The sequence below is a fragment of the Camponotus vicinus genome, unplaced genomic scaffold, assembly GCF_025532165.1.
Source record: "Camponotus vicinus isolate PSW18456_S1 unplaced genomic scaffold, iyCamVici1.0 SCAF_14, whole genome shotgun sequence".
NCBI classification, from domain to species: domain Eukaryota; kingdom Metazoa; phylum Arthropoda; class Insecta; order Hymenoptera; family Formicidae; genus Camponotus; species Camponotus vicinus.
Genome location: NW_028141950.1, coordinates 7148918 through 7170017, shown reverse-complemented (window position 1 = coordinate 7170017; position 21100 = coordinate 7148918). Strand labels below are relative to the sequence as shown.

The 21100-nt window shown below is 30.0% G+C and overlaps 3 protein-coding genes across 5 annotated transcripts in view; 2 read left to right on the top strand and 1 right to left on the bottom strand.

The window, feature by feature from the left end:
* Positions 1–21100, top strand: part of LOC145965271 (lipase 3-like) — a 175743-nt gene that overhangs the window by 84787 nt on the left and 69856 nt on the right. The window lies entirely within an intron of this gene.
* Positions 1589–10983, bottom strand: LOC145965330 (lipase 3-like). The gene is made up of 12 exons (XM_083088789.1): positions 10688–10983; positions 10086–10266; positions 9795–9909; positions 9193–9436; positions 8241–8384; positions 8036–8107; positions 4429–4609; positions 4101–4215; positions 3387–3630; positions 2437–2592; positions 2055–2282; positions 1589–1897 (listed from the first exon to the last, which is right to left on the bottom strand). The coding sequence occupies exons 1-12, from the start codon at positions 10847–10849 to the stop codon at positions 1721–1723; spliced, it is 2019 nt and encodes a 672-aa protein (XP_082944915.1). The 5' UTR covers positions 10850–10983; the 3' UTR covers positions 1589–1720.
* Positions 13768–15973, top strand: LOC145965317 (guanine deaminase-like). The gene is made up of 5 exons (XM_083088771.1): positions 13768–14022; positions 14086–14205; positions 14895–15060; positions 15201–15347; positions 15431–15973. The coding sequence occupies exons 2-5, from the start codon at positions 14125–14127 to the stop codon at positions 15511–15513; spliced, it is 477 nt and encodes a 158-aa protein (XP_082944897.1). The 5' UTR covers positions 13768–14022; positions 14086–14124; the 3' UTR covers positions 15514–15973.

The following is a 21100-nucleotide window of genomic DNA, read 5'->3' as shown; positions in this document are numbered from 1 at the left end:
TACGTTGATGGGGATAATATTTTGCATACTTTTATCCTGGCTTTCGGGAAAACATTTTTCGAAAGCAGGAAAGGAGTTTCCAACTTAAAATTCATTGCCCTCCCCTGTTACTGGCAACATGTCATATTTAAATTTAAATGTTTTCGCTTATGTATACAAGATAAATTGCCTAATTTACAGCATAAAGTAAAAAACGCGTATATATGAGGAATAAATTATTTTTAACGCTTGGATTCAATTTTTATCTGCTGTACGAAAAATTTGTTGTTAGTTCTTATCTCGCTTTCTATCTGTTTTATTGCAATTTTCGAAAACTTCTGCCGAAATCAAATATATATGTACATTTTATATGGAATATGCATATATGTATATATTCTTTATGAAATTATATATACATTTACTCGATTATATTTGAACAATTTTTCCCACAGCAAATTCAAATGATTCGAGTAATTTCTGTCATAATTATACAAAGGTAGATCCATACGCATATGTATGATAAATCGCAAAAGAATCGCTTTAGGAATTATATAAATTCATTTAACTTTTCGCTTTAATTTCGCCTAAGTTTTGAATTAAAAAGTGACAATCGTTTTCAAGCATTTCTTAACAGCATTTGAAGAAACCTAAAAGAAATAAAAATTTTAGTTCTCATTTCAATGAGTTATAAAGATACACTTACCGAGAATTACAATTATGAAGATACACTTTCGAGAATTACATAGAGATTTTAATGTTTTTCGGTCAAATCCAGTTAATTCAAGATATTCTCTTGCCTGGACTCGAGTGTAATAACATTTATCAACGCTGAATCGGAATGACCGCAAAATGTCACGCTAAATACATATACACGATCAATCTCATAGCATCGATCGATAGAGTGATTCAATAAAAAATTTAAAAAATGAAGGATGAAAGAATTTTTCGACGTATTATCCAAGAAAATAAGTATAAAAGTAAAAGTGAAATAAATACTACTGCGAGTAATAGTTGGTTACTTATTATATCACTTATTGTTATAACAAATCTTTATTTTATTGGCGATTTTCTTTTATTAGCTATAAAGTGAAGAAAGAAAAAATTATATCATCTTAGCCATATAATCATAACGCATTTCGGAAAATGTATATTGTAGAAGGTAAATTACCGAAATTGCAATATAGAACAATAAAGCTAACAGCAGTAGTTACAATATATATAATATATAAATTTATATATATATATATATATATATATATATATATATAATATTGTATCGTTTACTGCAAATTAAAAAAAAAACAAGAAGATTAATTATAATTATTTTTATTACAAACGGTTAGAAAGTACATAAAAAAAAATTACTGAAGTCTTGTGTATCGCATAATTCGGAAAATGTGTATACTGAAATCGCAAAAATAAAATCAAATGATACAAACACCAGAATGAATATAATATTGAACATCTAAAAAAACCACAACATAGGCCTAATAATCATATATAAGACAAGACAGATGAAAAATAACTGGAAATTAAATATTTTTAAATTAGTTGTTCCATCTGCAAGTTATAAAAACAATGTTGCTCCCGAATCTTTAAACGTTTAATAAACATTTTTGGATATTGTAAATAATACTAAGATATTATAAGTTTACGTTTCATTAAATGAACAATTACAATCATCAATATTACTGAAGATCTAGCGCGTAACATTTATCTTTAATTTTGATTGTTGACAATATTATTCTACTGATGTAACGCTCTTTGGATTATCGCTTCCCATGATCTTGAGAATCCTGTCGTATACGAGTTTTGACGCATCTTTTGCCCATATAAAATCCAGGTGATTGAATTTAGACCACGGTACTTCGTACATATCCACTACATTGGGCAGTAAATGGTATAATCTTTTCACATCCTTGAAGAAATATTTTTGTGAGTTATTGTATGCGATTTCTTTTCAATTACCTTTCCAATTAAGTAATTTAAGATTCGGTTTATATACGTTCAAGTGATTCCTTGCTCTATATACATTTCCATTATTTAAATAAATACTTATTTTCCATTGTGCTTACCTCTGTGCTGATTAACCAGTCATTATCGGCATAAAACAACGCGACTGATACTGTAATATTCGATAAATCGTAATTCGGTGGGTCCATAGAATTATAGATCAACAGATTTTTCACGCGACCGTAATCGTATTTGCGAAACTTCTTCGATTCAAATATTTCGGCGTAATGCAGTAGCGTTTTAGCCGAGACGCTGTTCGGGAAATGATTCAAGATGACAGGCTGTAGAGTCTAACAATAAATAGAAAACAATAATGATATATATATAAAGTTCCACCTGAAGTGTGATCTTGAAATCATCACGGAATACGGTATTCATAGATTCGATCGGAGTTGTAGTTCAACAGCAAATTATTGTTACTTACATACTTATATTATTACTTACATTGTTAAGCTGTTCGCGATCATCACCCCAGATCATAAACATGAAATTGAAGCAGATCTCTCCGAGACTAATATTCTGGTCGCAGATGTTTTTCAAAAGAAATCTCACAAAGTCGCTTTGGAAGAATTCATCGTGGAAGAACAATCGCATCACTATCTGTAATTGAAAATCTCTTAATCGTTATGTAATTTAATTGTAATTCTTCTTTATTCGAGAGTTTTATCGATTTTGAAAATGAATTAATAAATTTTTAACAAATTTTTTTAACAACTTAAGTTAATCTTAATAGAAGCTTCAAGAGATATTTTAATTTTAACTCGTCGAAGGTATCTTCTTCTAAAATTGAAACCAAAAATTGAATATGTACAGTAAACAAATATGAAAAAGGATGTAAATTTGTAAAGTTTAGAATTAAAATTTTCGAAAATTTTGTAAAAAGGGAATCAATTGCATTTCTAATTTATTATATATTGTAAGACAAAGAAATATAATTGTGAAATGCAATAGATTCTTTTTTTACAAAATTTTTGATGATTTTAATACTTTTTTTTTATTTTGCCAGGAATTTGTTTCATTCTGATTGGTAGAATAAGAATTGAAAAATAGTACATTAAGTCAAAAACGTATAAAAAGACATAAGCTGTAAATGAGCATCAATCAATCACAGTCTAGTATTTATATGAATCGATTATTAGATTTAAGTAGCTAATCAGTAATGTCAGTTTGATTATTACTAACATTATATTGCTTTTTTTTTTTAAGTGCCATAACATTTACTTCAATGCCGTTTATTATTTTTTCTAATTCAGATAATAACAGTTTACAAACTTTATCTGACAAAAGTATAAAATTATGCTTTATTTTTTGATATTATTTAAACTATTATATATTATTATTACGTGATAATACATTATATATCTTTTAACAGTATCATCATTATATTACTTTACCTCAATCTCACTTATAAATGGGTTCAAGTATCGTACCGGACTCTTCATGTGGTTTATAAGAACTGCTGGCGCAAGACCGATCATCATTTGCACCATTTGAGCGATTTTCGGACGCTCTGATGCCATTATAAAAAAACTAGTTGTGCCCATAGAATGACCAATATATGTGTGCAATGGTTGGGATCTCATATTCGTGATAAATGTAATCATCGCGGGTAAATCATAGATGCCCATTTCGTGAAAGCTAATGAAAAATTCATTCGATATGTCATAAAATATATAAATATGTACACGATCACACATACATGTATAGACAAAATAAATACATATATTACATACATATGTATATGATATGTAAGATATATTGTAAAAATAGAAATTAAAATTTTGCACAAAGAATGACTTAAATCAAAACTCAAGAAAAATAGCAAATGTATTGGCTATATAATAAGAGGTGAGATATCTTGAAAACAATGCATTTTCGAAAATATAAGTAAATGAAAAAAAAATAAATGAATATATATATATATATATATATATATATTCATTTATTTTTATATATATATTCATTTATATATATATATATATATATATATATATATATAATAAGTTAAACTATTCCTTGCGTTAAATTAAAACAAATATTATTATTTTATTTTTATAATACCATTACTCCTATTTTATACTAGTATTTTATTTTATATTATTTTATACCTGAAATTCCAAAATGTCGAATTCAAAGGAGATAGGGAAATATGTGCCTTCGAGTATGTATTACCTCGAAAATTGCCCAACCAAACATCGTATCTCCGATCCGCTAATAAGTAAGCTAAAATAAAAAAATATTGTATGTGTATTTATCATATTACTTACATTTTCATGTATCATATTATATATATATATATATATATATATATATATATATATATATATAATACGAACTTTCAAATTTTGTGACATTTTTACGATAGAAACGAAATTAGTGATATGATAACGGTTTTGTGATACATATTTGAATTTAAAAATTGATTGACGATCATACCCAATGCTTTGCCTTTGCCAAGAACAACCCAGTCAGCGGAGCTGCATAAAAGACCATGCTGCAGCAGCACGGGTAAAGAATCGTTGCCACCTGGGATACGATGTAACGTCAAGAGATAGCCGTCCTCCGTCATTACAACGTGAGATTCCGCAGGATAACCCGCTTTTCTTATCATCTCCGGCTGAAAAAAGATTGTGTAAGAAAGAGGAAAAACTGATCTGAACTGGAAATAAATTTGAGAAACACGAAATGCATAATATATTTATTTTTGTAGGAATAGGCATGCAAACATACATATTTCGCGTTATTTTGAAATGAAAAAAAGAAAAGAAATTTAATGTTAATTGAGCAATATTAATAATTAAATATTAAATCAACTTTTCAAAAGCAACAAAAATATTATTCTATGTATTTTTAAAGACTATGATATAGTATTATTTTGCGGACATATGCGATTTTCGTTTTGAATAAGAGAACGCGGCCAGTAACAGCAAATCACTTTCTATCACTTTCAACAACATTGAAGAAATTAATCGAAACATTAAAGATTTTAATCCTCGTTTCGATGAATGAAAACTTTCATTTACCGTGTCGAGAATGGAATCAGGATTGAATTCGATGTTGGACTGATTCCAATTAGTCCATATTATTCTCCTAATGAGCATACTTATGTCAGAGGTCACATTTATCGGAGCCGCACTTAGATGACTACGAAACGACAGCAAGTACACGAACCCGATCAATTTCATTTCAATGAATGATTCAATAAACAGTGAAAGAAAACGGATAATTCGAGAGTTTTTTGGAGCATCGAGATATATGTCGTTGAAAATTAAGCAGAACATGCGAAAGCGATATAGGTACTACTGCGCGACATAGATACTAACTGCTTTTTATGCTGCGTACCATCATATTGGAATGAATCGTCATTGTATTTATGATTACCATTTTTATCAGCTGGAAAAAAAGAAGAAGAAAAAGATATTATTGTATTATTATACGAGCACATCATACGGGCACAAAGGCGTTTGGAGAAAAATATAAATTTATATATAAGCGGTTTTCCTTGTCCTCAAAATGTGTACGTATAGAATGGCCAAATGATAAAGACGGAAGAGTAATAAAATGAATAAAATTAAATTATAAAATAAATGTAAAATTAACATAAAATTAAATTATATGATAAAGATTTATTGCAATCTAACAGGAGATATATCGTGAATCAGAATAGAAAGAGCTCCGATCCGATTTTGTAGAAAGGACTCGTCCCTTTCGGTCTTCTTCTAAATAGAAATTCTTCCGAGAAAATTGCCGTGATAGAAAAAGTAGTCCCGTCATATATAAATGCAAAATGGATCTTCTTGTTCCCGAATATCGAGCCAATTAACTCGTTACATGTTCGATTACTACTATTATTTTTCGTTACTACGTCGATGGGGATAATATTTTGCATACTTTTATCCTGATTTTCGGGAAAACGACATTTGTTTCGAAGCGGAAAAAAGGAGTTCCAAACTCAAAACAGGAAGAGTCGAATGGTTGATACATCGCTCTCTCCTATTACAGGCATTTCGTATTTAAATTTTAATGTTATAGCTTATGTATACAAGATAAACTGTCAAATTTATAGCATGAGGTAAAAAACGCTTATACATATATGAGAAATAAATTACTTTTAATCCTTGAATTCAACTTTTATCTATTGTTCGAGAAATTTGTTGCGAGTTCTTATCTCACTTTCTATCTGTTTTATTGCAATTTTCGAAAACTTCTGCCAAAATCAAATATATACGTACATTAACATCAAAAATATATTGTATATGTATATATTCTATATAAGATTACATATACACTTACTCGATTATATTCGAACTATTTTTCCCACAACAAATTCGAATAATTCGTGTTATTGTTCCCATAATTATACAAAGGTCAATCGGTATGCATATGTGTGATAAATCGCAAAAAAATAGGTTTAAGAATTATATAAATTCATTTAACTTTTCGTCTAAATTTCAGTTTTGAATTAAAAAGCGGAAATCGTTATCAAGCATTTCTTGATAGCATTCAAAGAAAACAAAGAGAAATAAAAATGTTAGTTCTCATTTCAATGAGTTATAAAGATATACTTACCGTTTCAAGAATTACATAGAGATTTTAATATTTTTCGATCAAATCCAGTTAATTCAAGATATTCTCTTGCACTTGACTCGAGTGTAATAACATTTACCAGCGCTGAATCGGAATTACCGCAAAATGTCACTAAATACATATACACGATCAATCTCATAGCATCGATCGATAGAGTGATTCAATAAAAATTTAAAAAATGAACGATGTAAGAATTTTGTGACGTATTATCGAAGAAAATAAGTATAAAAGTAAAAGTGAAAGATAAATACGACAGCGAGTAATAGTTAATTATTTAATGTTATAACAAATCTCTATTTAATTAACGATTTTCTTTTATTAGTTATGAAGGAAAGAAATAAATAATATTATCGTCTTATTAGTCATACAATCATAACGTATTTCGGAAAATGCATATTGTAGAAGGTAAATTGCCGAAATTGCAATATAGAACAATAAAACTAACAGCAAGTACGTTACGATATAATGTATATAATATATAAATTTATATGTAGAATATTGTAATTGTTAACTGCAAATTAAAAAAAATGAGAAAATTATTTTTATTACAAACGGAAAGTAGAAAGTATATAAAAAAAATCGCTGAAGTGTTATGCATCGTATTATATGTCGTATAATTCGGAAAATTTGTAAACTGTAATCGCAAAAATCAAATGACTCAAACACCAAAATGAATACAATATTGAACATCTAAAAGAATCACAACATAGATCTAGTAATCGTATGCAGGACAAGACGTGAAAAATAACTGGGAATTAAATGTTTCTAAATTAGTTGCTCCATCTACGAGTTATAAATAAATTTTTCTTCCGAATCTTTGAACGCAAAATAAACATTTTTGGATGTTGTAAAGAATACTAAGATATTATAAGTTTACATTTCATTGAATGAATGATTACAATCATCACATTACAATATTAATGAAAATCTAGCGTGTAACATTTATCTTTAATTTTGATTGTTGACAATATTATTTCACTGATGTAACATTGTTTGGATTTTCTCTTCTCATGATCTTCAGAATCCTATTGTATACGAGTTTTGAGGCATCTTTGCTCCACATAAAATCCACGTGATTGAATTTGGACCACGGCACTTCGTACATGTCCACTACATTAGGCAGTAAATGGTACAATCTTTTCACATCCTTGAATAAATATTTTTGTGAGTTATCGTATGCGATTTCTTTTCAATTACATTCCCAATTAAGTAATTTAAAATTCGATTTATATACAGTCAAGTGATTCCTTACTATATACATTTCCATTATTTGAATAAATACCTATTTTTCATTGCTTACCTCTGTGCTGATTAACCAGTCATTATCGCCGTAAAACAACGCGATTGGTACTTTGGTATTCGATAAATTATAATTTGGTGGTTCCATCGAATTATAAATCAATAGATTTCTCTCGCGACCGTAATCGTATTTGCGAAACTTGCCTGATTCAAATACCTGGACGAAATGCAGAATAGTCTTAGTGGAGGAGCCGGCCGGGTAATTATTCAAGATAACAGGCAGTAGAGTCTAACAATAAATAAAATACAATAATGATATACATGTGTATGAAGTTGATCACGCGATCGTGAAATCATCACGGAATGCGATATTTAAAGAATTGATCGGAGTTGTATTTTAACAGCAAATTATTATTACTTACATTGTTAAACTGTTCGCGATCATCACCGCAGATCATAAACATGATATTGGAACAAAATTCAATGTTCTGGTCGCAGATATCTTTCAAAAGAAATCTCACAGAATCCCCGAGGAATTCATCGTGAAAGAACAATTGCATCGCCATCTGCAATTAAATATCTTAATAATTATGTAACTTATTGTAAATCTTGTAACTTTCTTGTCCGAGTTTTGTTTTAATTTTGAGAATAAATTAATAAATTTTTAACCAATTTTTTAAATCTATTAGAATAATTTATAAAAGCTTTAAAAGGCGTTACAAATTTAATTTTAAATCGTCATAGAATGTCCTCTTAAAATTGTAATTGTAGCCCAAAATTGAATATGTACAGCATAAACAAGCAAAATGTGAAGCAAGAAAAAATATGTAAGATTTTAAATGTTCAGAATTAATTTCATCAAAGGATGTTTTATTAAAAAAGCAATCTACTGCATTTATCATTCATATTTCATTGTCAGACAAATCTTTTTTTTCTGTTCTGCCAGAAATTTGTTTCATTCTATTGATAGCATAAGAATTGAAAAATAATACATTATAATGTTGTCAACATTAAGTCAACATATGATCGTGTTCATTTATTGCTTACAATAAAATAATGTAGTTGATTGATCAATCATAGTCAAGTATTAATATGAATCGATTATTAAATTTAAATAGTTAATCCGAAATATCGATTTGGTTATTGCTACCGTTATATTATTTACATTGTTTATGTGCCATAACACTTATTTCTAACGCTGTTAACATTATTTTTCCATCTTCAGATAATGGTTTACAAACTATATCTCTAACAAAAAAAGTACTTTATTTAAAGATGTACTTTATTTTTTCACATTGTTTTAAATAATTATTACATTATAATAAAAATTAAGTGTATATCTTTTAATACTGTATCACCATTAAATTACTTTACCTTAATCTCATTTCTAAATGGATTCAAGTATTGTATCGGACTCTGCATGTGGTTTGTAAAGACTGCTGGCGCGAGACTGATCATCATTTGCACCATTTGAGCGATTTTCGGGCGCTCTGACGCCATTATGAAAAAACTAGTTGTGCCCATAGAATGACCAATAAATGTATGCAATGGTTTGGATCTCATATTCGTGATAAATGTAATCATCGCGGCTGAATCATAGATGCCCATTTCGTTGTAGCTAACGAAAAATTTAATCGATATATCATAAAATATATAAATATGTACACGGTCTCACATACACACACACGCGCGCGCGCGCACACACACACACACACACACAGAAAATTGCGTTTTAAAGCAGAAACTAAAATTTTGCACAAAGAATGATTTACCAACAATCAAGAAGAAAAACAATATTTATATTGGTACAATAAAATGTAAGATATCTTGCAAATGATGCATTTTCGAACAAATAAGTACGTGTATATAAGTGTAACAAATCCTTACGTATTACGTCAAGTAAAAACAAATATTGTAACAATTTATTATTATTATCTCATTTTTATAACATTATTATTCATATTTTATGCTAGTACCTAAAATCCCAAAATGTCAAATTCGACGGAGAGAAGGAGATATGTGCCTTCGAGTAAATATTACCACGAAAATTTCCCAACCAAACATCATATCCCTGATCTGCTAAAAGGTAAGCTAAAATTCAAAAAAATTGCTTACAATATTTAACACGTCACTTACTTTCCATATAATATCTTAGCATACATATAAGATTAATTTTCAAATTTTGTGGCATTTTTATGATAAAGGCAAAATTGACGACATGATTTTATGATACATGTATGAGTTTAAAAATTGATTAATGGTCATACGCAATGCTTTGTTTTTGCCAAGAACAACCCAGTCAGCGGAGCTGCCTAAAAAACCATGCTGCAGCAGCACGGGTAAAGAATCATTGCCACCTGGGATACGATGTAACGTCAAGAGATAGCCGTCCTCCGTCATTACAACGTGAGATTCCGCAGGATAACCCGCTTTTCTTATCATCTCCGGCTGAAAAGAGACTGTGTAAGAAAGAGGAAAAACTGATCTGAACTTTAAATATATTTGAGCAACAAGAAATGCATAACATATTTATTTTCATAGGCATAAGCATGCAGACATACACATTTGACGTTATTTTACATTTTAAAATAAAGAAAGAAGAGGAATTTAATGTTAATTGCGCAGTATTAATAATTAAATATTAAATCAACCCTTCAAAAGCAACAAAAATGTATGAAAATACTATTCTATGTATTTTTAAAAACTATAATATAGTATAATTTTGCGGAACTATGCGATTTTCGTTCTGAATGACAGAACGCGGCCAGTAACTGCAGATTACTTTTTATCACTTTCAACAACATTAAAGAAATTAATCGAAATATTAAAGATTTAATCCTCGTTTCTATGAATGAAAACTATCGTTTACCGTGTCGAGAACAGAATCAGGATTGAATTCGATGTTTGACTGATTCCAATTAGTCCATATTATTCTCCTAATGAGCATACTTATCTCAGAGGTCACATTTATCGGAGCCGCTCTAAGATGACTACAAAACGACAGCAAATATATAAGCCCGATCAATTTCATTTCATCAATGAATGATTCAATAAACAGCGAAAGGAAACGGATAATTCGAGAGTTTTTCGGAGTATTGAGATATATGTCGTTGAAAATTAAGCAGAACGCGCGAAGACGATATACATAGATGCTACTGCGCGACATAGATACTAACTGCTTTTTACACGCTGCTTATCATCATATTAGAATAAATCGTCATTGTTTTTATGACTATTTTTTATCAGCTGGAAGAAAAGAATATGAATAAGATATTATTGTATTATTAATCACACGAGCACAAAGGCATTTCGAAAAAAATATAAATTTATATGTAAGCAATTATCCTTGTCCTCAATATGTGTACATATAGGATGGTCAAATGAAAAGGCAGGAGGATAATAAAATGCGTAAAATTAAATTATAAAATAAATGTAAAATTGACGTAAAATTAAATTATAAGATAAAGATTTATTGTGATCTGAGTGAGAAGTATCGTGTGTCAGAGTGGAAAGCTGTTGTCGATTCGATTTTGTAGAGAGGAGTCGTCCCCTTCGGTACTTCTTCTAAATAGGGATTCTTCCGAGAAAATTGCCGTGATAGAAAAAGTAGTCCCGTCACATATAAATACAAAATGGATCTTCTTGCTCCCGAATACCGAGCAAATTAACTCGTTACATGTTTGATTACTACTATTATTTATCGTTGCTACGCTGATGGGGATAATATTTCGCATACTTTTATTCTGACTCTCGGGAAAACAACATTTGTTTCGAAGCTACAAGAAGAGCTCCCGATTTAAAATAAAATGAAAAGAATGAAACGGTTGATACATAGTTCTCTGTTCCGAGCAACATCTAAAATTTAAATTTATATCATCACTTACATATACAAGATAATTTGCCAAATTTACAGCACAAAATACAAAATGCACATATATAAGGACTAAAATACTTTTAATCGTTGAATGCAACTTTTATCTGCTGCTCAAAAAATTTGCCGCTAGTTCTTTAAAAAGATAAACGCCGATAATTTTTTTTTCAGCATTTCGCTTTCTATCTATTTTATTGCAATTTACGAAAATTTCTGCGAAGATTAATAAATATATGTATCATTCTATGTAAATTATATATATTATATATTTATATATATGATTTATATATTTGAACAATTTTCCTCGCAACAAATTCGAATGATTCGCGTCACTGCTATCGAAAATATGCGTAGATGCGTCGATAAGCATACATGTAATAAATCGCAAAAAATGGATTGAAGAATTATATATTCATTTGACATCTCTTCGCTTTTATATTGTAATTTGTATATACTTGTCAATTGCGCGTTCTTACTATTTACCGCAACAATTAATCATTCGCCACAACGATTTCTTGAAAACATGCGTGTCATACTAATTCGTCCTTGCACTAATCGCAAATAATATTAAAATGTTATAACTTTACGTTCCATCAAACTGACGATTGTGATTGCCATCAATAGCATCAATTAATAAAGACTTAGTGTGAAATATTCATCGTTTATTTTAATTGTCTACGTAATATCATCCCATTGATATAATATTATTTAAATTTTTTTTTTTCACAAACTTTTGAGTGCTCTCTCGTACACAAATTTGTGCGCATCCTTAGCCCACATAAAATCTACGTGATTGAATTTTGACCATTTTAAAATAACGGTTTCGAACGTTGTGTTATTTGTAATAAAAATACACAATAATAATATTACGTATATACATGTATGTTCTTTTATGCAGAAATAAAATTATTTGCACAATTATCTATTCTTTTATTATTATAGAGTACATAATGAATGGTAATATAAGAAAAAAATCCGTTATTTATAGTTTTTTTTTGAAAAATTAATTTTATTGTAGTTGTATTAGAAAGATTATATAATATAAAGATAAAGAGAAATATTTTAAAGCTTCTGCTAATAATAACATATTTTATTATATTGTTCCAATGGCGATTGTATATATTTAAATAACATATACAATGCAACGAATCTCAGCAGCACAACGAAAGGTTTTTATGATAAGGTTCTATGATTCACACGAATCAAAATAACGAAGTTGTTTTTACAGACAATGTTGGAATTCTCGTCGAGGATAGCGGTATTTAATATTCCATATATTATTTTTACTTTTATTTTTATCAGTTAGTTTTATTAATACTATTTTAATTAGTTTTATTAGTAATTCATCCAATGTATACTCCTGGACAAAATTAACGCATAATTTTTTTTCACTTTTTTTCTTTAAGAACCGATATTTAAATTTTAACGAAAAATTTTAAAGAAAAAGTGAAAAAAAAATTATGCGTTAATTTTGTCCAGGAGTGTAGATAAAATAAAACAATAATTATATTTTTATTAACATCTGTATTATACAATATCCAAATTATTGATGTTATTGAACGTCCGCCAGAACCTCATCAATTATTAAAGGATTTTCGCGCAATGTTCCATGGTGATTTATATCCAGGGCAATTTATAATACCTGGATTTATCGATTGCCATACACACGCAGTGCAGCTTCCGAATTTTGGGTTGGGTTACGTAAAAAACTGGCTAGAAATCTATACTTTTCCATTGGAAAAGCAATATGCTGATGAAAAATTTTCAAGAAACGTATTTGAAGCAGTTGTGGTATGTAATACATTTCGATTAACTATTTTTTGCGAAAAATATCAAAAAATAATAGTGTATACATAATATAAAATAACACACAGTAATATTTAAAATAATGCTATAAAAAATATGTAAAATATAATAATTGTATTTGACCTAAAAGATTCTTATCTTTTCATTATTATTTTAATTGTTGTTTAAATGTTATTTTCATTGTTGTATAAATGTTGTTTTAATTGCAGGATCGAACTGTAGAAACTGGGATGAAAACCGCTTGCTACTATGCATCGCAATATAACCCGGAAATGTGACGAAAATGAAGACGAAATAAAAGCTGTGAGAGAAATATTTAGATTACCGAGAAAATGATTTACATCATTATCTGATCTCTCTCTTTCTTGGCAAGAATTTCTCAGAGGTTTGCCATTGCTTTCCGAGAGAGGAGCGAACGAGATACAATTTTTCGATTCTACCGGGAATCGAACATGAGACCTTTGGCTTTGTAGACTAGTGCACTGTCTACTGTGCCACGCTTCGCCCAATGATTTACATATACACAGGTATACTTATGCAATATTCATCACACATTAGTATCAATTCAACTTGTTTTTCATTCTCTGTAGAGTCTCATCGCCGAAACTGAAAAAAGCGACATAAAAGCAATGAAAGAAAAATTCGGAGAACTGACATACACAGATGTTTACGAAAACATCTTCTTACAAGCTGGACTTCTTACCAACAAGGTAAGATTTAATTTTGCTTTGTCAATCTATTAAGTAGATTATAAAAGAATCAATACTATACAGGGTGTCCCATTTTAAGTGTCTACCCCAAATATCTCTCATTTTTTATTTTAGAGATTTTAGTTAATTTGCAATTAACAATTTTGATTTTAGAGATTTTAGTTAATTTGCAATTAACAATTACATTTTTTTTCTTCGAAACAACTATGTGTTTTCTTTACACCAGTTGATTCCTCTCATTATTTTGTGCATAAAAGTATTAAGGTAAGATAATCGAAAAATGAATGTTTTACAAGATATTTTACGGTTTATGTAAAATTAAGAAATGATTTCAAGCTTCATAACTCGAAAAGTACTTAATGAAAACTAACTTAATTATAGTGTTTTGGAAAGCCCTCGAGATGAGCTACAAGAATGTGTAAAAATATATAGGGTGTTCCATTTAAAAAAATTGAAGTGACCTTCACGTGACCTTCAAATGACTCTTCAAGGTCAAATCAATGGTACCATCTTATGGCCCCCTCGAAACCATACAAAACATGTCTGAACCATTTTTCTCTAAAATCAAAAATGAGAGAGATATTTGGGGTGGACACTTAAAATGGGACACCCTGTATATATTTTCATATACAATAGAGATGTTCCGATTAAATGTATGCTTATAATACAGATTTAATCTTTTTTTACAGACAACATTAGTACATGGGATCTATCTATCCGATGATGAACTTAACACGCTTGCGAATCGAGGAACAGCTATAATTCACTGTCCATCATCGAATTTAAATCTGAAAAGCGGACTTTGCGATGTACGGAAAATAAAATCACATAATATTAATGTCGGTCTTGGAACAGGTACAAGAATTTTGTCTCGCAAAAATTTATAATAATGACATATTTTTATATAAAATTCAATGTAATAACTGGTCGATGTAATACATTATTACGTCGATATAATTCATTATTACGTTAATAATAAATGTATCTTCTGTCAGGTGTTTCAATTGGACCAAATTACAGCATGTTGGATGAGATGAGGTCAGCTTTACATGTATCAAATACTCTATATCTAACGGGACGTACTGATCTACCACTTAATTACAAAGATGTGTTCACTATGGCAACATTAGGAGGAGCTAAAGGTAAAGTTCGAGTATTGTATATTAGAAACGATAATTATCGTGCAAAATATGTCTTTAATTAAGTGTATATTGACTATATTTATCGCTTTCGATTGAGGACAAAGTCGGTAATTTCATGCCAGGCAAACAATTTGATGCTCTCATCATAGATATGAGAATAAAATAGAGCTCCTTAAATTATTTCAGAGAATACACACTCGCGGAAAAATTTCAACAATTCATGCATTCTGGCAATAGTCATAACATTGTATCAGTTTATGTAAAGGGCGAGAAAGTTAAATTTAATAATTTTATGAATAGGAAAGCTCGCTCAAATTATTAAAAATTAAATTGACATTGGCACATAAGTAGGCACAATATTTAGATAATATAATTATAATTGGCACAACATTTAGATATGATGTATAATATTTGTCAAAACTGTGGCGAAATAGTAAAATAGAGTACACGCTGAAATGCCACATATGTCGTGCGCGTGCCGCCCCTGATTCAAACGTAATCTAAAGCGCTTTCGTTAATTTAAAGTTGCTCTCATTTAAAAAGTAATGTTCAGACGCAATTTTGCCACAGGAAAAAATTGTTTGTTTTGATACAAACAATCATGCTGTGCATTCCGCATCCGCGAATTTTGGTACACCTATATATATATATATATATATATATATATATATATATATATATATTTATATATATATATATCTTTTAACATCAATATTATATTTAAAAAAATATTATTTAAACATATTATTATATATTTTAAAAAAGAAAAACATCTTTAATGTTAATTGAATAGTATTAATTAATTAATTAGTATTTATAAGTATTAAATGTACTCTTAAAGAGCTACCAAAATATATAAAAATACTATTTCCCATATCTTTAAAATTGTATATAATTTTGCGAAATTACTATTTTCCTTTTAAATAAAAGAATTAGTAGCGGCATAAGATCACTTGTTATCATTTTCAACACCATTGAAAAAGTTAATCGAAATATTAATGATTTTAATCCTCGTTTCTATGAATGAAAACTTTCATTTACCGTATTAATAACAGGGATGGGAAAGTTACTTTTTAAAAGTAATTCGTTACCGTTACTCGTTACCGTTATTAGTTACTTATTTTTAAAAATAACTAGTTACCGTTACCGTTACTTCAAAAGTAACGATTCGTTACTTTTTCCTTTTTTTATTTTTATTGTTAAAACAAGATAGAATTAAATAAAAAATTTACTTTGGTAATATTTTTTATTAAAATATTAATAAGAACAACAAATTTTTTATTTTAAATTTACAAAACCGTAAAAAATTTAAAAAGCTATAGATTTTAAAGCACTTAACATGTAACTTCACATATAAATAAAAAAAATTTAATTTCCATTAAATTTATAAATACAACTAAATTTATATTCTTTTTGTGCGCTCTCGTCCGATGTTACGTCAAACTTGAAAACTGGCCAATCACATCCATTCCTCAGAAGAATGGAATAACTGTGATTGACCAATGATGTCATTAATCGCTCTCAGAGGTGTCTGTGAAGCTGGCACGACAATCTACAAAAAGAAAAATACTAAGAGTTCTGATAGCACTTTTCATAGTTCTTCAGTTCCTGAAAATTAATAAACAATTAAATAATTATTTATAAAATGGTAAACGTTCGAAACTCTGCGCAAAAATGTTTCTAAAGGATAGAACTCTTATAGAACTGTCCAGAATTGCCGTTAAAACTAGAGAAAATCATCAGCACGACACATTTTCACTAAGTGTCGTCCTGGTCGAGAAGATTAAAAATTCATAAAAAATTATTAATTTTTGGAATATCGATCTGAAATTGCATATATAGGCTGAACTATAGCAGAACTATCGAGAACTGTTGTCAAAAATAATAATATTCAACGCGTTTTGGTATTTTAGAGGGAAGAGTGTCGTGCTAGATTCGCGAAGTTAGTACATTTCTTCGATTTCGATTTTTTAATATAAGGAATGCGGAACTCTTTTTAATTTTTGTCAGGAACTGTAGAACTATGAGTGCTATCAAAACTCTTAGTATTTTTTTGAAATTCATAGATTGTCGTGCCAGCTTCACAGACACCTCTCAGAGCAATAAAGGAGGACCGGTAAATAAGGCCAAAATCTGCCTCGCGATGGAACCTAAACTAACTGTAGAAAAGTCTTTCTTACAACCCAAGAAAGACGAAAATCACCGTCATTTATCCGAGAAGTGGTGGGAAAGTTTTGGGAATAGCGTATTAAGTTGTTAGGCTTTAATGTTGATTTATACATCGAAACTAACAGTTTTTCCTGTATTAACTTTAAGAGATCGTATCTGTTAGCCCCACTGATACCCCCATTATATCTCTGAGAAATGCTACCGACGCGACATCTACTGTTTCGATTTTTTCATCCGAGATTAAAACCCGAGTGCGCACTCCTGTCCTTATATAATCTCTATACTGTGTGTATTGAGAAGAGAGGATATAAGAACTCAGTCTTGGAAACGCATGACTTGTTTCGTGCTCACTTTTGACTTAAAAAAGAAGATATTAACAATACGAACGGACATGTAGAAATCACCTTCATGCTATTGTCTATATTCATTTTACAGTTAATATTTTTCATAAATCCACATTCGCTGATGTTACACCTATGTTATGTATGATGCGCACCTATATGCACATACAAGTTTATATCTTTGTATTTTCCAAATTATTTAGGATTTTTTAAGATTACTGTTGCAGTGTATGGTATTAAAACGCTTACAGATTTTGTTTCATTACTAATCTGTAGATAGTAAATATCTGACTCAGAGTTTAACAAGACTTTGAATAGAGGTTCTGAAGTTTTCAATAAGAACACAGATTTTTCACACAGTTTGTTTAATACGTCAAGTTTGTTTTATTTTAGTGGGATAATTCTATTCAATTTAGTTTTTTCTTTCAATTATATCGCGATGACAAAAGTCTGTTCGACCTGTGGCATAAGTCTCGAAAAACGATCACGCACAGATTATCGCGAAGTGGACGAAAGATATTATTGTAAAAAATGTTACAGAAACTTGCATCGTCCTGAGGCACATTCCTCATCTGGGCAAGATGATTTTGCTGCACAGCAAAATGAGTTACAGCCTACTGTTCATCTAGATATTGAACGAAGTTATTCAGGCCACAACAAATGCGTTTTTGGGTGTTCTGTAGTTAGAAGTTTAAGAAATCTGACTAAAGAAGAATGTCTCGAGATATTTATAAAAAAAAACGTATTTGTAAAATATGGTGCACGTGTTTGTACCTTGCATGATTTGAAAGAATCACTAGTAATTCCTAATGATTTTGAAACAGCTGGTATGGGGGTTTCTTTGAATGCTGAAGAAATACTAACTTCTTTCCACACATTTAAATCCATTATTCTGACAGAAAGAGACAAAGCACCTCTTTCCTTTTTGAATATGAAAAATGACATGTTGAAATTCGAAACTGGTTTAGAGCATCAGCAATATTTCGACGTTCTACAATTCCTGTCAAGTGAAGATTTACTTACTCGTGTCCGAATGGAATTCGCTTTGGGAGTGTATCTATCTCGTCTTCGACGAGGTTACACTTTTGAAGAACTAGCTGTTCGCTGGAATATTGCAGAAAAAACTGCTCGCAATTACTGCCAACTTTGCAGATCCATTCTTATAGGGCCTTTTTGTGACAAGTATCTTTCACTGACGCGCGATCGTGCTGATCTGATCAATCATCAAACTGATACTGCTAAACGTTTACATGCTCCGTCTGGTGAACACATTATTCTCGTGCTTGATGGCACATATGTCTTTATCCAGAAAAGCTCCAATTTCGCATTTCAACGTATGACTTATTCTGGCCATAAACACAGGAATTTGATCAAACCAATGATGGCAGTATTTCCTGATGGTTATATTGGAGCGGTTTGGGGTCCTTTTCCGGGAAACAAAAACGACGCTTCTATTTTGATCGATCTTTTAAATACTACCGATTGGAATAGATTTTCAGCCCGGCGATGTTATAATCGTTGATCGCGGTTTTAGGGATTGCATTCCAAATATCTCGAGCAAAGGATTTGTAGCGAAGATGCCATCTTTTGCCGATAAACCCTCATTACCACTGACAACGCAGCAAGCAAATTCCTCACGACTTATCACAAAAGTTCGCTATATTGTCGAAGTTGTAAACGGAAGAATAAAGAAAATCTTTAAGTATTTTGATAGAACTATTCAAAATACCACACTAGATACCTTATTCAACGATTTTAAGATTGCTTGTGCTTTACTTAACTTGACATTTAAACCAGTTGTCACTTCTGATCTTGATAAAAGAATTATAGATAGAATGCTTCATTTTTCGAACGAAAAAAATCACTTATTTGAATTGGTATGTCAAGAAAAACTAAATTCGCAGACCTCTCGTTTCCAACGTATGGAAGATGTCGAGATAGAATTCTTTCCACGATTAGATATGCAAGATCTTTGGCTTTACACTTGCGGCTCGTACGCAATTAAAATGGCACACAGTTATTATGCTGATCACTTAAATTCAAACGGTGATTTTGAGTTTGAAATGGCGAAACCAACAAGACCCATTGATTTTAGAAAATACGGTATAGCGTTGGACTGGTCTGCTAGTATTTTTTTGAAAGTGCGTATACGATCTCGTCACTCCATGTCCGTTAAGTACTTTGTATATGTTCTTGTCGATAAAAACAAACAAGGAATCGAAGCACTTAGTGCTCATTTTTGCAGCTGCAAAGTGGGACAACGTGTCGTTGGATGTTGTTCTCATGTAGCCACAATCATGTGGTTTTTTGGTTATGCCCGTTTTTTACTTGACATAAACAAACCTGCACACTCTCTTTGTGATATTTTTTACAACATAGCATCATCAGAGTCCGAAGAAAACGATGAGGATGATGTTTAAGAACAGACTAAAAAAATTAAAAAAGTAAAAAAAAGTAAAAATAAAAAAATAAAAAAAAATTAAAAAGTTTTAAATCTAAAAACAATTAAAAATATTTAAAAAAATAAAAAATTACTTTACTTTGGTTACACAGATACGATCTCTTAAAGTTAATACAGGAAAAACTGTTAGTTCTTATGTATAAATCGACATTAAAACCTAACAGCTTAATACGCTATTCCCAAAACTTTCCCACCACTTCTCGGATAAATGACGGTGATTTTCGTCTTTCTTGGGTCGTAAGAAAGACTTTTCTACGGTTAGTTTAGGTTCCATCGCGAGGCAGATTTTGGCCTTATTTACCGGACCTCCTTTCATCCGAAGTATTATTGAATTTTATATGAATGTCGGTCGATGACTAAAAATTGAATATGACAGAAATACGATGTCATAAGTATTTTCAAAATATGAAAAGTAACGGTAAAAGTAACTGTTAAAATCGTTATCGTTACTGAAAAAAATGTAACTACGTTATCGTTTCAGTTACAGAAAAAAAAATGTAACGCCGTTACCAGTCTGTTACAAAAGAAAGTAACTATAACGGTGTTACAAGTAACTATAACGGTGTTACAAGTAACGCATTACTTTCTAACCCTGGTTAATAATGACGTCAGAATTGAATTTAGTCTTCGACCAGATAGTCCATATTATTCTCTTCAAGAGAGTGCTTAACTGAGGGATCACATTTGCTAGGGCCGTACTAAAACGATCACAAATGATTACAAACGGCAGCAAACACATGATAAATTTCATGAATGATTCAATAAACAGTCATAAAAGAAAA

What these genes read in the sequence shown, in the direction of transcription:
- LOC145965317 (XM_083088771.1), top strand. Translation starts at nt 14,125, where the DNA reads ATGAAAGAAAAATTCGGAGAACTGACATACACAGATGTTTACGAAAAC. An exon ending in CTGGACTTCTTACCAACAAG is followed by an intron (nt 14,206 to 14,894) that starts GTAAGATTTAAT and finishes CTTTTTTTACAG; the next exon opens with ACAACATTAGTACATGGGAT. An exon ending in TAATGTCGGTCTTGGAACAG is followed by an intron (nt 15,061 to 15,200) that starts GTACAAGAATTT and finishes ATCTTCTGTCAG; the next exon opens with GTGTTTCAATTGGACCAAAT.
- LOC145965330 (XM_083088789.1), bottom strand. Translation starts at nt 10,849, where the DNA reads ATGAAATTGATCGGGCTTATATATTTGCTGTCGTTTTGTAGTCATCTT. An exon ending in TGGCAAAAACAAAGCATTGC is followed by an intron (nt 9,910 to 10,085) that starts GTATGACCATTA and finishes TTTGAATTTTAG; the next exon opens with CTTACCTTTTAGCAGATCAG. An exon ending in ATCGCGAACAGTTTAACAAT is followed by an intron (nt 8,108 to 8,240) that starts GTAAGTAATAAT and finishes ATTTATTGTTAG; the next exon opens with ACTCTACTGCCTGTTATCTT.